Here is a 17,719-nt window from a genome sequence, read left to right on the forward strand (position 1 = left end):
GAGAAAAACATTTGTAAATATTTATAACACATATAAGTTTATCCTATTCATGATGTATATGTGTTGATTATATCATGTTTATTTTAAAAGCATATGCATTCAATTGTATGATGCAATTAGTATTAAAGATGATGACAACAATTGATATTTTAGACAGGAGCATTAACTGGGTATGCCTTAGTGTAGAATTACATAATCATAATAGATTAGGAAGAACCTCAAAACCATTTCACTGCAATCTAAGATTGACTTATTTTGTGTACTTAGACATGTTGAAACAAGTGAGATATTTTCAAGGTGTTGGATGCGAACTAAGTATTATCAAATGATTAAATCATAAAATGACTAATCATGGGGAAACATTATTTTAAAATATTATTTATTTATTTAAACAAAAGGTCTAGTTATACTTATATGATGATGGAAGTTTTCTGAAATGACATTGATATAAAGTGTGGATTGAAATATTAAGGATTTTAAAGCTTTTCACTTTGTGTCAATCTTTGATAAAAAAAATATATTTTCCCTAATAGATATGGATATGAATAATCTATATATAAAATTTAATGATTTTTTTGTTAAGTACAGAATTATTTATGAATTTTTGAAACTTGACTACTCGAAAACATATAATGCACTTGATCGATTCAGAAATAGCAGCCGGTTGATCCTAAGGACAGTCGGCTTAAAGGGGAAGTTTAGTCTACTAGAATCAATCTGAAACTGGTACAGATTCAGTTGAAACTTATCATTTATTATCCCCACAAACATCTATATGTTATAATTATCCTTCACTCTATATGTTCTTTTAGTATAATAAGTTATATTAGAAAGTTATTTATTTACCAGACAGGGAGGATATGCTAGGAGAGATTGTAGAATTGAATACATCAATATTATAACATTTGTGAACAAAGCTTAGATATAAGATGACAGTGGGTAAAGAGGATTATCTAAACCCCTGTAGTTTTTCCCTAAAACCATCTCAAGCATTCCAAACAATCTCACTTAAAAAATGTCATACAATATGAAAAAGGAAGAAAGAAGAAATTTACAAGACACTCTCACATAGAAAATGGAAATAAAATGAGCAAACACAAGTATAAATCTAGCAACACATGGGCAATCCTTTTGGTCTTTATAAGCTTGCAAGTTTATGGTCTGACTATCCCGAGAACTATGGCTGCGATGATTGCAATAAGAATAAGCATTCCTATGCATGTCCATTTACGTGTGTTCCTCTGCAGCCTCTTCGCCTTCACAAGTTGACCCACTCCAGAGGTTACATACTCATCAGCTTTTCCAACCTGCACAATTCGTTCCTCATTTGATTATTTCTACTTCTTTTTTTGCTATAATTGTTTTATTTTTTGAAAAAAATACATGGATCTTCTTCAGTGTTATACTAGTTTTAAAAATGATGAATTGTTACCTCAGACTCAATGTTATCGAGCATTTCACCTTGTGCATCAACCATCACTGCCATGTCCAAGAATATCTAAAAAAAAGGGATAAGTAGTTAGCAAGAAAGGTAATCAAGATGATGGAGTTTTAATAGGTTCATGCAAAACATCAAACTTAGAATCTCAGTTTAATTTTGTTTCTGAAAACAATCTGATTAAGTGGATTGGATCCTAACAAGTGTGTGATCCAAATTGGAGATTGATTACCTGTTGCAACTCCAAAAGCTTCCTTTCTATTTCTCTAACTACGTCATGGCGTTCTTGGATTTCTGCCAGTGTGTCTATTATCTACAAACAAACAACGAAAACTTAATATATGTCCGAGTTCATGAAGGATGAAGCAATGAAGGAAATCTGAAGGAAAGGACCTGTCCTCGTCCTTGCTCCTGAATTGCTTTGGCAAATATTTGCTCACCATTTCCTGTTTCTATCAAGCGATCTATCGTCTGCAACATTCCAGAAATTATAATGTCATACATATTCAGCAGTGAGCAAATGAACAATGGAAGAGCCATTGTACCTCTTCATCTGCATGAGTGCCTGTGACTGTTCATGAGGAATTCAGGAGGAATATCAGAGAAGTTTGGAATGAGAAAAATCAGAGGATCTTTTATTTTTATTAAGAAAAACAAAATCTTCATATTTTTGTTTTCTTTTTCAAGAAAAGAGAAAAGGAAAGATGGTTGTGAACCTGTATAGACTCTTCTTTCCAGGATCTCACGATATTCCTTCTGTATTGTTTCCCTGAGAACCTGCATATCAAAATATAAATTAGCAAATGGAAACCACCTAAGCAATGAATGAGTCCCTCCCTCCCTTCTTGTAATAAAAATAAAAATAAAAATTTTCTATATTACTGCCATTAATTATCTCTTCTATTTTCCCCTTTTTCATAATTTGATAAAATTACACGTCAAAAAGCAGCACAAGGATGCCACTAGCTTATTGATAGCATACCTGAAACTGGTTCATCCTTTCTTTCAACTTGTTCTTTAATCCTCTGCACATGTTCAGAATTGAGACATGACTCAGAACAAGAAACGATGGGCAGTTAGTGAAATAAATTTTTATTTGAATTTTAAAAAATTACACTGTAGTTGCAGTTCTTGATCGATCTGCACTAGATCCTTTTCCACATCCAGGCTTCTTCCTGTTGGCCAGGTTCTAAAAATTGGAGAGTTTAAGTCGAAGTTAATTAAGTTGACCTTTTACTTTTCTTGCCAATACTAGATTAACAGACAAACAAGAAAAGGTGCTCAAGTCAATAAAAAGCCATTTTTGGGAAGAATTAGACTAGGGCTCAATTTCTAAACTTGCATTTGACAGCATCAAAATTTAAAGAGCAAAATAAATTTGAATAGGAGCACCATACATCTCTGTCTAGTTCTTCAAGCTTCAATTTCACCGAGCGAGCAACTCTCAAAACTTCATCAATGTCTTTCTCCATGCGGTGCTTCAGTTCTGCATCCGCGACGATAACGATATTCCAATAGACAACAGAAACTCAAAAAAGAATTTGTGAATCAAAAACCTTGAATGTCCTCCTGATTACCTTTCATGGCTGATGCCTCCAGCACTGTTTTTGACTCGGCATTGGCATCCTGCATAGTTTAACACTAAATTAGTGAAATGAGTATAAAGGCCATCCTTGAGTAATTTTGTACTTGCAATTATTTCACAAGTATACAAAGTAGATAATTGTTCTAATCCTAAATGAGTCTCAGGCCTCTTTAAAGTTTGTCTTTCAATCACATGTTTTCATTAACTTTCTGATAGAATAAAGAAGTTATATGGCAAATTTAGCAGGAGAAAAGTGATAACAGGAACTTGTGTGCGTGGATGGGGACCGATATTTCCGAAAATTTTTGAGGCATACCTGGAGGTTCTTCAAGAGCTTCGATAGTTTGTCGATTTGTTTTTCAATGTCTTGGACCTACACAACATACACAGGATCTAAGAATGTTGAATACATTGGCTGTGTTGTTATACATTCTGTACTTAATTATGGGAAGAATGTATGATGGTATCAACTGATGCCAAAGATTACCTGTGTGAAGAAACCTTCAAATCCCTGCTCAGATGAATTCGTCGAAACTTGCCTTCCCATTTCGATATCTCCGAATCCTGAAGCTCCATCTCGAGCAAGCTCAAACGAATCCTAATAATTAAGCAAACAAATCAAAACAGAAAAAGTATGTTGGTAATAGTTGGAAATAACTTATAGTACTAAAATGATTAATCCTTTCTTCAGCAAAAGGTGGAATCCTCCACCCTAGCGGTCCTACATGGTTGGCTTCACGACCATCTATGAAGAGGTAAATCAAAAAGTTACGGTGGGGAGGGCATGCCTCGGTTTCGCCAAGATTCGAGTATTAAAATGATTAAACCCGAAGCTGAATATTATAGTTATCAATGTTCAACAATGGTAAAGGAGGTCGATTGGTTATATGCTTGCCAATAAATCTTAAAGCTTTAGTCCAATTGAACTTAAAACAATGTTTTCAATCCGGATAAACAGGACAGCTAACACAGAGTGAACAAAATATAGAGCATCAAGATTTCTAACACTCGACTATGATAAACATTTGATGAATTCAATTGGAAACATAAAACCAACAGCTTCAGAGACACCATAAGCATGAATTCCTCCAAAATCAACAGCTCCGAATTGAGTGAACTTATTTAGATTGAAAGCATCAAGAACATCATCGACGCCATGGTTTCAGCCTTAAGGTCGTTCTTTGACCAAAAACTGAACGATGTTGAATGACAAGAATCGAAACAAAAATGGAGATTACCGTAAGAAGATTATTCATCGCGTAAGAAGAAAGAAATCGGATAAGGAGAAATCCTCAAGATTCAGTAAGGAGTCCCTCGACCGATGATGGCTGGAGCTGGAGCCGGAGCTGGAGCTGAAAATAAGAATCCTTCTTCCAGCACACGGATTTGACCTGGTGGAGAGGGGAGCGGGGGAGCAGGCATCCCGGTCAAGGGTTTGGGAGCACACGAAACCAGGGGAGGGGGTTTTCTAACGTTTAGGATTCGATATTTTTGACCGAAGAGGCAACAGCGTACTCGTCGGCGAACCAGAATTGACCGCGCATGCATTCGGATCGACTGATATGGCCGGATAGGGTTCAGGGCGCAGTAGGCCAATGGGATTAGGTTGCTGAGGCTGACCGTTGTTGGCGCGCGGGGGTGGAAACGGTCGAAGATAACGAACGAGAGAAGGTGAGACTTTTATTTTTGTTTTTTGTTTCTGGAATATTTTAAATTCACGTTCTCGAAGGCGAAATTCATTTTGCACCCTGTATTTTACCTTATTTAAAGGACATCTTTTTTTATCAATAAAATAACATTCTATCCCAATTCAACCTATTTTTATTTTTAAAATATATTTATATTTTTCTGCTATTATAACAATTCTAAAATTATTATATAATTACTATAAGTGGAAAATGATGATCTACAAAAGAGGTTGAGGTTGAACTTGAGCTTGGGTGCTAGTTTTACTTGTCTTTGGGAGGGCCGCGGTAGGAGTTAGGTTACGATGTAATAAAGTTGATAGAAAAGGATGACGGATTTGAATTCTCCAAATGGAACCAGATAAAGGATATTGGATATCTGCGTCGTGATCAATTATAATTTTTTTATTTATTTGGTCGGTAAATGATTTTTATGAGTCGATCATGTGCAAAAATAGTTAATAGGGTTAATTGGGATCTTTTTTTTTTTTTTTGCTCGTTTTACTTAAATTAGTAACGATTTTGCGTTCTTTTCCTCTTCTGCTGCTCCCTTTAATGAGTCGGGATCTCCCGGCGCTCCTCTCGCGCTGCAGTCACAGCAAGCAGGTGAAGCAGATCCAGGCCCGCCTTGTCACCTCCGGCCTTCTCCTCGCCAGCGTCTTCCACCACAACGCCCTTCTCCGCGCCCACTCCCGCACCGCCTCAGTCTCACCTGCCGCCGCCTTCCCCATTCCCGCACCGCCTAGTCTCACATTTACACCCATCTCCTCCGCCGTGGCCTCCGCCCCGACTCTTACACCCTGCCCTTCCTCCTAAACTTCTGTTCCCTCCTACTCGCCCGCTACCATGGCCTATCCGTCCACGCCCACGCCATCCGCCTCGGCCACGCCGCCGACCTCTTCCTCGCCAACGCCCTCATCCACTTCTACTCCGTCGTCGGCGACGTCTCCGCCGCTCGCCGCGTTCTCGATTTGGCCCCCGCCACCGACGTCGTCTCCTACAACTCCATGCTCACCGGTTACCTGCGGGCCGGCGATTTGGACTCCGCCTGGTTGTTGTTCGACGGAATGTCTGAGACAAATGTGGTCACCTGGTCCGCTATGATCTCTGGCAGCCTTCAAGGAGGGCGATCTAAGGAGGCGTTGGCTCTCTTCTCGCGGATGCAGGCGAATGGACCAGAGCCAAATGATATGACCCTTGTTAGCGTCCTCGCTGCCTGCGCTCACTTGGGAGCTCTGGAACAGGGAAAGTGGATTCACAGCTACTTGAGGAGTAAGGGGATCAAAATCAGCGTCTTCCTGGGAACTGCATTGATCGATATGTATGCTAAGTGCGGTCAGGTTCAACTGGGCTTGAGTCTGTTCGATGAAATGCCTGAAAAGAATTTGTTGACTTGGACCACTATGATCAAGGGGCTCTCTATGCACGGCCATGGTGTCGAGGCCCTGCGGCTCTTCTCACTTATGGGGGCATCAGGTTTTGTTCCTGATGATGTCGCATTCATAGGCGCTCTTTGTGCTTGCACTCATGCGGGGCTGGTCGACCAGGGTCGCAAGATCTTTGATTCCATGAGAAAAGACTACGGCATCGAGCCAAAGCTGGAGCACTATGGATGCATGGTCGATCTATTAGCACGCAATGGCTTGCTCGAAGAGGCTCAAGGTCTGATCAAGAGCATGCCAATGGAGCCTGATGCCCTTGTATGGGGAGCACTAATGGCGGGTTGTAAACTCCACAGGAACGTCGAATTGGCAGAGCATGCCGTTAAGCATTTGATCAAACTGGAGCCAGATTCCAGTGGGGTTTATGTGCTTTTAGCAAACATATATGCGTCTTCGGGTAGACATGACAAGGTTACGGAGGTGAGATGCATGATGAGAACAAAGAGATTACAGAAGACACCAGGTTGCAGCTCAGTTGAGATTGGTGGGAGAATTCATCAGTTTTTGGTAGGTGACATGACTCACCCCCAGATTAAGGACATATTGTCAAAGTGGGAAGAGATGGAGAGGTTGATAAAGCTGGAAGGATATGTGCCTGACAAGAAAGAAGTACTCCTGAACATTGACGACGAGGAAAAAGAAGATGCCCTTGCTCGTCATAGTGAGAAGTTGGCAATTGCGTTTGCGCTGATCAGCACCGAGGAAGGCATGCCGATTCGTGTGGTGAAGAATCTTCGAGTGTGCAGTGACTGCCATCAGGTAACTAAGCTTGTGTCTAAGGTTTACTGTAGAGAAATTATCGTTAGAGATCGGACACGGTTCCACCTTTTCAAAGGGGGTTCTTGTTCTTGCAATAATTACTGGTAGCAGCAATGGTGGTGACCTTGGTAATTTGAAATTTGCTGATCTCTCTCTCTCGTGGCATCTGTATACTATGCTGAACCAATTTGTTTTACTCACACATCCTATCACTTATTACAATAAAAGTGGAATCCGTCACTTTAACGGTCTTACACGGTCAGTCTCATAACTATTTGTGAGAAAGTATATTAGGAAGTTACAGTCGACTATTATGGAGAGAGCATTGTCTCGATTTTATCGAAATTCAACTCTTGCTCACCCCGCAATACCCAATTCAACCTTGCTCTCAGGACAACATCCTATCATCTAATTTTTTTATTAAGTTGCAATGGCAACAAAATTTTTCACGTCCTTCGCTATGAGACATGAGATTTGTTTCCCGAGATACAATTGCAATGGAAATAGAATTTGATATCCTTCTTTGTAGTGAGACATAGGATTTCCTCCTTCCAAATACTAAATATTGACAATTACATGTGGATGCTCCACTCCCTGTGCACTTGGTAAATTAGGGAAGCACGAGTGACATTAGAGTTGGTGGTCACACGCATGAGAAATTCGATCGCGGACACATGTTTACTGGGAATTGAACCCTCGCTTCGTGGATTCATCGTCAAATCTTTATCCACTGCACTGTGCCCTGGGGTATCCTTGAAGACACTCGTTTTCTGTAACTTTTCTATAAAAAGATGGAATGCCCTGGGGTATCATTGAAGACACTCGTTTTCTGTAATTTTTCTAAAAAAGATGAAATCTCGACTTCCACAGTCTCATACAGTCGGCTCCACGATTAAAGATGAGAAATTAATGGTCACGACGGAGGGTTGGTCACGACGGAGGAGTATTGCTCGATTTCATTGAGATTCGAACTCTTGACACTCGTGAGCTATATCTTAGGGCGTTCTAGAAGATACTTGTGAAGGTTGTTTGTTACCTAAAAATGTATTTTGTAAAAGAAAAGGGAAAAAAATAATAATAAGATTCTCCAATGTTCTTATGTTGCTCCTTTAAGGGGAAGAAAAGATACACTTTTTTTTTTGTCACCATATCTTTAGAAGACTAAAGGCAAGATTCTCTATTTAGTAAAGAAAATTGTATTTATTTTATTGGTGCTCACAATTTTAATGCAAAAAAGTTTGGCATAATTCATTTATGAATTCCCCGTTTCTCTTTTGTTTCGAGAGAAGCTGCGGCCCATTAACGAGCCCAAAGGCCCAACTTCCCAGTGCCGCCCAGCAGCATCTTCCTCCGCCTAAATAAACCCTAATCTCATTTTGCATCTACAGAAGCTTCAAATTCCTCCGTCGACACCAAACATGCTTCTCTCCCTCGATTCTCCCGCATCAATACTATGCTCCACCGCTCCCTTCACCTGCGTCTTGCCGCCGCCGCCGCCGCCGGACCTCTCCGCGCCGTTTCCTCCGTCCCCACCGCTGGCTGCATATATGAATCCGAGGGAGACTTTAGCGATTCGCCGCCGCTCGCCGACGAGATTTTCCGGAACGCTCAGCGCTCCGGAGGATACACTCAGGGCGACGCCACCTACCTTGCCCTCGCCCGGGCCTATGCCGACCACGATCCGCCTGACCTCCCTGCCATCGGCCGCCTCCTCGCCCGCATGCGTCGAGAGCGGCCTCGTAGCTTCCCGGAGCGAGTATTCGTCCCCATGCTCCGCGCCCTTGGCGCTTCCGGTCGCCCCCTCGCCGCTGTCCGCCTGTTCTTCCGACTCCCGACTTATGGATGCGCCCCTTCCGTCATCTCCTTCAACACTGCCCTCTCCGCGCTCCTTTCCTTACCCGGCGATTGCCAAAACCACCGCCTTGCAGTTCCCTTCTACTCCTCCGCCATCCGCCGCCACCCTTCGATCGCACCCAACCTCCTCACCTTCAACCTCCTCCTCAAATCCCTCTGCCGGTCTGGTGACCTGCCCGGTGCGGTCCGCCTTCTCCGCCACATCCCCCTCCGTGGCCTACGCCCCGACTCCTACTCCTACTCCACTGTCATTGCCGCCTTCGCTGCAGCTGGGAGACTCACCGACGCCCATGCCCTCCTCGACGAGATGCTCCTCGACGGGGTGCCTCCCGCTGCGCCGGCATTCAATGCTCTCATCGCTGCCCTCTGCCGCACTGGCGACCTCCGACGTGCCGCCAACCTCACTCGCTACATGCTCCTCAAAGGCTGCCCCCCTTCGCTCCCCACCTACAACACACTCCTCCACGCCCTCTGCCTCCACGGTCGCCTCAGCGCCGCCGTCCAGCTTCTCGACCGCATGAACCGAGTTGGAATCGTCCCCAACGAGATAACCTGCGGCGCCATCGTGCACGGCCTCGTCGAGCTCGGCCGCCCTTTGGACGCCCGGCGCGTCTCGGAGCAAATGGAGCAAAATGGCGTTCGCCTCAACGAGTTCGTCTACTCGGCTCTCATCGCCGGCTTCTTCCGCTGCGGTGAGCCGGATGAGGCGGCGGCCTTGTGGGAGGCAATAGCGAGCAAGGGGCTGCGACCCAACGCTGTGCTTTACACTGCCCTCATCGATGGTCTCTGCCGCCACGGCCGCATCGAGGCCGCGGAGGAGGCGTTCTCGAAAATGAGATCGGAGGGCTGCGCCCCCACAGTGGTGACCTTCAGCGCCATGATGCGTGGGCAGTTCAAGGCGGGCAACACCGAGAAGGCGCTGGCATTGTGGGAGCAGATGGTGGAGTCCGGATGGGAGCCCAACGCGGTGAGCTACAGCGTTCTCATCAACGGGCTGTGCGAGGCAGGGCGGCTGCGGGACGCCATGATGGTGTGGAAGAACATGACGGGCCGGGGTTGCGCGCCCGACGTGATCGCCTACACCTCCATGATCAAAGGGCTATGCGAGGCGGGAATGGTGGAGGGAGCGCTGCGGCAGTTCGAGGAGATGCTCGCCGGCCGGGAGACGGAGCCGGACGTCATCACCTACAACTTGCTGTTCGACGCGCTGCTGAAGGAGGGCAACGTAGGGCGGGCGGTGGGCCTCCTGGGCCGGATGGTCGACCGTGGGTGCGAACCGGATCGGGTCACCTGCAACGTGTTCTCGAACGCCTTACTGGAGGACGGGAGGGGGAGGGAGCTCATGGACGGGCTAGTGGTGAGGCTGCTGAAGAGGGAGATGGTGGTCGCCGCCGGCGAGACTGTCGAGGTGATGCTCCGCAAGTTCCTCGTGCCGCAGATGTCGACATGGGACATGGTAATGAGAAGAATCTGCAGTAGGAAAATGGTTTTGCAAAGGATGGGTACATGCTGGGTGGAGATTTGGAGATGACCCATTTTCCTGCTGAATACTTCATTTATTTATTGTTAAAATTACAGGAATGCAAATGCCAGAGTAAGCTCTTGAAATAGGAGATCCTCATCAAAAAAAGGAACAAATTTGATGATAAAAGAATAACAGTTTGAAACAAGATTAACTTATTGCTCATGTTTCATCTTGGTAGAAGTTTTGGATTATGATGAGATTTACGCACTCATAGCTTATCTTAAATCCATTCCTATGTTTTTAGTTTTTTTCTCTCACAAAAGATTTAGCTTATATCAAACGGATGTGAAAGCAACATTCCTAAATAGATTTATTAAAGAATAAGTTTATGTGGAACAAATAACTAGATTCAAAGATTTAGATTTCCCAAATCGTATTTACAAGCTTGACAAGGTCTTATACGAGGTAAAATGAGCACCTCGAGTTTGGTATGAAAACTCTTTACCTTAGTCATTTCTAAGGATTTTAGGAGAGAATGAGTGGATTCTATCTTGTTTATAAAGTTTAATGTTATCAAAGTATATGTAACATGAAGAGTGATTTTGAAATGAATATAGTTTAGAATTGAATTTCTTGTTAATACTTCAAATCAAACAAATTAATAAGGAGGGAATTCACCTCTATCAAATGAAATATGCCAAGGAATTTATTAAGAAGTTTGATATGGAAGGTGCTAAGAAGTTGTCAACTCCTACGACAACAAATGTTAAAATGGATCATGATGTAAAAGATAAACTAGTGGATTGTATCATAGGAGTGTCCTAAGCTTATTCTACCTTATCACTAGCAGATCGAGTATTTGGTTTGTCATCGACATATGTGTTAGATATTAATCATGTGTCAAAGAGTTCTATTTGATTGTCATTAAAAGAATCTTGAGGTTTCTTAAGGGAACTTTTAATGTAAGTCTTTGGTAATCAAGTACCAATGCATTCAATTTGGTAGGTTACTCTTATTTTAATTTTGTGGGATATAAAAAAAAAAGATAAATCCCAATCAGTCTCATGGACTCAATCCCTGGGGTGGCCGGTCCGGTCCCACGGAAGTTTCCCACTGACCACCAAGGTAAATCGGAAAGCGCATACGGCGGCCAATTCAAATGTCCAGCATCCTTTGATTACGTTCTCCGTTTGGAAGAAAATTCTTACAAATACGCCGTAGCTGGAGATCGAACCGCGGGATAAATTACAACCCGAATGTCTTACCATTGCACCATTGCTCCGGGGACTTGTGGGATATAAATTAAATAGAAAGAGTATTATTGGAATGTTAATTTTTTGGATCTTTCTTAATTGATTGAAGTAGTCAAAAATAATATTGTATTACACTATGGGAATGTATAATTATAAAAAAATGATATACACGATTATAAATTTAATTATAAAAAAAGTCATTGATGACATTAAAAAAATTATTTTATTAAACTCATGATAATCTTTTAAATTTATCCATATTTTTATTTTTAAATTTAGAACTCTATTAAAAAATATATATTTTTTATTTTTATTAGTTAATATTTAACTAATAAATAAATAAAAGTGAAATAAAATTAGAAGATCATGAGTTTTATTATTTATTATTTTTTAAAAAAATTAAAAATAAAAATAAAAATACCAATAAATTGAACAGATTATCATCAATTTAATGAGATAATTTTTTTAAAAAAGGAGGACTTGATAAAATTTGCGTTACAGCAGTGGAAATTTGTCGCTAGCTGTACGGTGTCCCTGCGTGAAAGCCCCTGTCTCCTCAAAGTGGGTACCTCTGGGACTTCGCCACTCACCGGCATCGTCCTTGCAAGACTTTAGCCACAAGCCCAGGGAACCTCGGCAAGTTCGAGACTGCCACAAAGTTCACAGGAGCAGTCGAGATCAGTCACACAAGCTTCAGGATCGGTCGCCTCTGTCTTCTGTATCGTTCACTCTATAGGAAGCGGATCTGGGTGAACCAGGCTTTTGCTTCACCGATTCTTTGTCAACCTATTTCGTTGGTGAGTGATGCTCCCAAAGCCAATCTTCCTCCAATAGAAGGTTAATAGACTCTCTCCTTGCAGTTTTCCTATCTAATTTGGTCGGAGTTCGAAGAGATCTCATCGTATCTTTGTAAACCAACGCATATGTGGCGTTTTCCCCGTCACTAGAACACGCACTTTTCCTGTACCTGATTTTTCTTTTTTGTACTTTAAATCTTTGTTTATTTGTAAAAATCAAGGTTTTGGATTTTGTTCGTTTATGCTATCGTGTTATTAAGTTCAGTTTCCTGGTGAAATCGCTGAAGAATTTTATCCGCAAGAAAATAACTAATCTTTTTCATCAGTTTTTGGTCTTCCATAGATTTGGCGGAGCATAAGTTAAAACTGGGGGAAATTTCTTTTGCAGTTCTTCTTAAAGACTTGTTATTAACTTGGAGCTTTATTACAATTTTTCAAAATCCTGGTTTCCAGTGATTTTAGTCAGTAATGCAGATGTTGATAGACGTTTAATAAGCTTTCATCTTTTGCAACAGAGGGCATTCACAAAACTGCTGCTTTCAGATCATGTAACAGTGTTGTGCGGCCACTTGCTTACAGTTTTGCTTTAATTTTCCAATATTGTACTTGGGGAAAAGTTACTAATTTATCCAATGGAACTCAAGGAAGAAACGATGTTTCAACATGATAGTTGCGGCGACAAAAGGAACTCATGCTCTTCCATCTGTGATGAAAATTTAGAGACATCACGGGCATCAGATAAGGATGTGGATATTGTAATCTGTAGAGTTTGCCATTGTCTCGAATCTGACATCAGGGGAGATGCCGCTTTGGAATTTTTAAATATTATCCCTCCATCACAAGAATTATCAGAAATCAACAATGACCGAAATTCATATGACGAACTTCCTCAAAAATTGACTGTAAAAGGGGCCATCAATAACAAGTCTTCCCAGGAGGAGACTGATTTTATTCAGTTTATAAGTCCTGAAGGTGAGATATTGGTTTGCAGTGCTGATGTAGAAGCAGGTTCATGCCTTTGTCATGACACAATCATAGATCTAGGATGCTCTTGCAAAAATGATCTCGCTCGTGCTCATTATGCTTGTGCACTTAAGTGGTTTATAAGTCATGGTTCCACTGTATGTGAGATCTGCGGAAGTTTAGCTAAAAATGTACGAGTAGAGGATTTTAGAAAGGTTGTGGCTTCCTTAAAAGACCATGAAGAACTAAGGGATAGAACAGTCACAGGAGAACCTACTTATATAAACATGGAGGCAAGTTCTGGTATTGATCCTGATGCTGTAGCTGCTATTAGAAGGCAAAGACTTAGTGAGATATCATTGTGGTTCAATCCTCATAATAATACTACATCAATCTCCCAGGAGGTTGTAGAGGAATTGCCATATAATCCAATAGAAAATGCTGTAACTAGGGACACACAAATAGACAAGTCAGCTTTGGAGCACTCAGGAATTTTAGTTGTTACAGGTCTGCTCACCGTTATTCTTTTCTGGTTTGTTGCTCCGCTAATCGGAAAGGTATGCCCTAACTCTATGGTGTTTCTTTAGAGTTTCTATAACTTGTGTGTGAGTTTGCATTTCTTCTTCTTTTTTCAATGGAGGAATAAAATCTGTGGCTGGCCATAGTAGTTTGTACAAACATAGCTTGATGATCATGGTTATTTTTTTGGAAACTAAAAGACCTGCTGGCAACAAATTTGGATTTGCTGGATTAGATATTGTAGGTTTGCAAATTGTTCCCTTTCTTATCAAAATGTGGCCCTTGTTCCTATAGCGATTTCCTTGATAGTCAACTTGTATTTGTTGCTCTTCTTTACCTGTTCGACATAGTACCTAAATATCAAGTTTCTTTCTATTTTTGCAGAAAGGTGCAAAATTTGGTTTCCATATTCTTCTTGGAGGGCTGTGTGTGTTGGCAGTAGTGATCTTTGTTAGATTTGTAAGTATACCTTTGCCTTTTTTCTGTTTATACTTTAGAGGTCATTAACCATTTAACATGCATTACTGTAAGAGCAAAAGAGTGTTTGTGAACCTATTTCTACTGTCATTAAGTCAAGGATTTGAAGGAGATTTGGTTGATGTTCCTTTCCTGAAGTGTCCTAATTCTTCCTTGTTTCATGAAAAATATGTAGAGGTTAGGGAAAGTTAATATTATATTTCTCATGGGATAATCATCGCATAAGCATATATATACATGTGTTAAAAATTTCATTTCGTACTATGTGACACTATTGGGTAAATTACCAAAATTTAATACTACTAGTTTGTACCATTAATCTCTATTGTGTTGTATGTGTCAGTTATGCTGACTTTGACACTTGACCTTCCTTGGCATGCTAGGATACTTATCAAGATTTTTTTGCAGTTGTTTCTTTAAAATTTTAATTCTAGTGAAAGTGCATCAAATGAGTAAGACAACATGCTTTAACACATGTCAAAACATATTAAGTACTGGTGCAATATAATACGATAAAATTTAATTCAATTACCATCTAATTGCCAGTTCTATTTTTATAACTAAATAAATTAAGTGAAATTGTATTTAAGGAATAAGATCTAAATTCATCATGGTAATGCTTCAAAGCATGTCAAAATATACCCTATCTTAGCATAATATAGTGTGAAATGATATTTTTAATTTTGCGAAAAACTGTATCATTCTAGTTGAAATTGAAACTAGTATAAAATGATATTTTTAATTTTGCCCAAAGGTATGTAGTTGTCACTTCTCTTTTTCTTTTACTTCTTCGTCTCTTTCCAGTAACTCTAATTGACCACCTGTACTATGGTTTGGCACTTGGATTGTACACTGGTTCAATAACCCAAATACTAATATGTTATTAATTGCGCTACACATAACCTCATAATACCTCTAACACTTTCCTAAATTAACCTAGAGCATAGATACTAATTATAACCAGCTTGTTAAATAAAACTAGAGAAATCCTCGTAAGTAGATTATAACTTAGACATGACAATAATGAAATAAAGATAATATTCATATCCAAGAAAAACAGAATCAAAACTAATGTAGTTAATGGAGAATGTGACTAATGCACTATTTGACTTTGATTAGCAAATCTCTAGAGATAGCTGATAGATCATGCAGACAATTATGCCCTCATCCTCTAGCACATTATCTACTTTAATTTTAATCTCAAATCATCAAATTGATAAAGAGTGGAGATAGAGAAAATGGGCAAAGAGTGATCTCGAAACTGAGCTATTAATGAGCCTCTCCATGAATTGAGGATTACATTTAACACACAATACTTGAGAGAAAAAGAATGCAATTGAGGCCCTAATGGAATCATACATAGAGATACATAGAAAGCACAACTAATTGAAGAAATAGGTTATAGCAAGCCAAAAACTTCACAAATAAAGGATGAATACTTGGTTTCTAAAATATAATTAAAATCTGAATAGAAGAAATTAATTAAAGACAACATAAAATGTGAAAGAAAAACTATCAAAAAAAAATGATAAATCCCAGTCAGTCATGGACTCAATCCCTGGGGGTGGCCGGCCCGGTCCCACGGAAGTTTCCCACCGACCACCAGGGTAAATCGGAAAGAAAAACTATCAAAAAATGATAATCCCAGTAGCCACATCTCTGGGGGTGGTTGGCCCGGTCCCACGGAAGTTTCCCACCGACCACCAGGGTAAATCGGGAAGCGCATACGGCAGCCAATCCAGATGCCCAGTATCCTTTGATTGCGTTCCCCATTTGGAGGAAAATTCCTACAAATACGCCGTAGCTAGGGATCGAACGGCGGGTCCCCGGGAGTTACAATCCGGATGTCCTACCGTTGCACCATTGCCCCGGGGACAATCAAAGAAAAACTATCAAAGAGATTATATCAGGTGGCTCTTGTTCATAGGCAGAGACATGCCAAGAAAGAACTTATGCAAGATGAACCTTAAAGAGGAAGAAATAGTTTTCATGGTTAAGAGAAGCACAAATGAGATTGTTTAGAATCATGTCATTAGTAGCAATTATAACAATGAGATTTGCACAAGCATCGTTAACAAGGATGATTAGCACAAAAGTTTAAAATTTTGAATCATGTCGGTGGAGTGTTGGTCTTTGACTGGAACATTATGGGTTTAATATCATACCATACAATGCCGGTATATTTTCTAGAATTATAGACTTACACAAAATGATGTTTCATTTCACTAGATAGCATCTATAAAATATTCAACTGCATTCTATTTGACATGCTCACTTGGCCAACCACTCTACTTGACTGCACCAACATGCTCACAACACATTCTTTGACAATTTAGAGTAGTAAAATGTTTTTTTTATTTTTATTGTAAGAACGAAGAAAATTTTAAAAAGTATGTAGTAGCCAAGAAAGCGATGAGTGAAGCCATGAATAAAATTTTCTGATACTTATATCGACAGTTGGATACAAAAGAAAGGGAAAGAGACATCTACAAAATAGCTAAAGCGAGAGAGAGGAAGATAAGAGATCTTACCCAAATAAGATACATTAAAGATAAATGCAATATGGTATCAATGAATGATGACTGAAATAAAAGAGTAATAGAAGGTATTTAATTAACTTTTTAATGAAGGTTTAGGTGACTAACTTAACTTATACAATTTAAGTAGATGAGAGGAGTATAGAAATTTAAATTTTTATCGGAGAATTCAAACTTCAGAAGTAGAACATATTTTAAATGGGATACAAAATATAAAAGTGGTTGTCGTAGATGATATTTCGATAGAAGTACGGAAGTGACTACAAAGTTATTCAACTAGACATCGAAAATGAAAAAAAATCCAAAACAAAATATTATGAGAATAAGTACTCTAATCCTTCTTTATAAAAACAAAAAAGACATACAAAATTGTGCGAATTATAGGGGCATTAAGTTAATAAGTCATATTATGAAATTTTGAGAAAAAGTGATAGAAAAAGTTTATGATAGAGTCCCAAAGAAAATTATATGAAGAGTTTTAGAATAGAAAAGAAAGGTGGTACTGTAGCGTATGTTGAAACAATTAAGGATATGCATGTAGATGTAATGACAAGAGTGAAGACTCTAGATGAATTAACCGAAGCGTTTTTTTATAAAGATAGTGTTACATCAAAGCTCAACTTTAAGTCTCTATCTTTCTATACTAATCTTGGAAGAACTCATTGGATACATCCAACACACATTATTATGATATATGTTGTTTGTGGATGATATTATTTTGATAGATGAGACACATGAAGACGTAAATGCTAAGCTCGAATCTTAGTGGGGAACAATAGGTTTTAGATTTAGTAGAGTAAAGACAAAATATATAGAATTTAAGTTTAACAATATTAGACATAATAAAACAATTGTTAAGATAGGAGATAATGAATTATTTGTAATTGAAAACTTTTAAGTATTTATGATCTTTTTTATAAAAGGATGGAGAGGTTGAGAGACATT

General features: G+C 39.9%; 3 protein-coding genes and 1 pseudogene across 3 annotated transcripts in view; 3 read left to right on the forward strand and 1 right to left on the reverse strand.

Annotated features, from left to right (window-relative positions):
• Positions 1–873: 873 nt before the first annotated feature.
• Positions 874–4,442, reverse strand: LOC141826683 (syntaxin-132-like). Its single transcript, XM_074713959.1, has 13 exons — positions 4,262–4,442; positions 3,511–3,621; positions 3,340–3,396; positions 3,016–3,064; positions 2,836–2,924; positions 2,554–2,627; positions 2,421–2,463; positions 2,155–2,215; positions 1,984–2,009; positions 1,832–1,909; positions 1,671–1,751; positions 1,433–1,498; positions 874–1,307 (listed from the first exon to the last, which is right to left on the reverse strand). Exons 1-13 carry the CDS (start codon positions 4,277–4,279, stop codon positions 1,155–1,157), a joined length of 906 nt encoding a protein of 301 aa, XP_074570060.1. The 5' UTR covers positions 4,280–4,442; the 3' UTR covers positions 874–1,154.
• Positions 4,443–5,263: 821 nt separating this feature from the next.
• Positions 5,264–7,041, forward strand: LOC141828182 (pentatricopeptide repeat-containing protein At5g66520-like; annotated as a pseudogene).
• A 1,274-nt stretch (positions 7,042–8,315) lies between these two features.
• LOC141828402 (uncharacterized) lies at positions 8,316–10,386 on the forward strand. Its single transcript, XM_074715829.1, has one exon. The coding sequence runs from the start codon at positions 8,363–8,365 to the stop codon at positions 10,292–10,294; it is 1,932 nt and encodes a 643-aa protein (XP_074571930.1). The 5' UTR covers positions 8,316–8,362; the 3' UTR covers positions 10,295–10,386.
• Positions 10,387–11,996: 1,610 nt separating this feature from the next.
• The window catches only part of LOC141827038 (uncharacterized), a 7,521-nt gene continuing 1,798 nt past the window's right edge, over positions 11,997–17,719 (forward strand). The window contains exons 1-3 of the mRNA XM_074714321.1: positions 11,997–12,278; positions 12,794–13,798; positions 14,145–14,223. Of these exons, the coding sequence (XP_074570422.1) occupies positions 12,911–13,798; positions 14,145–14,223 (967 nt within the window). The 5' untranslated portion in view covers positions 11,997–12,278; positions 12,794–12,910. The remainder of the gene's footprint in view (positions 12,279–12,793; positions 13,799–14,144; positions 14,224–17,719) is intronic.

This window comes from Curcuma longa, chromosome 4 (genome assembly GCF_044706935.1).
Source record: "Curcuma longa cultivar G26 ecotype Majalengka, Jawa Barat chromosome 4, ITB_CL_G26_1.1, whole genome shotgun sequence".
Lineage (NCBI taxonomy): Eukaryota > Viridiplantae > Streptophyta > Magnoliopsida > Zingiberales > Zingiberaceae > Curcuma > Curcuma longa.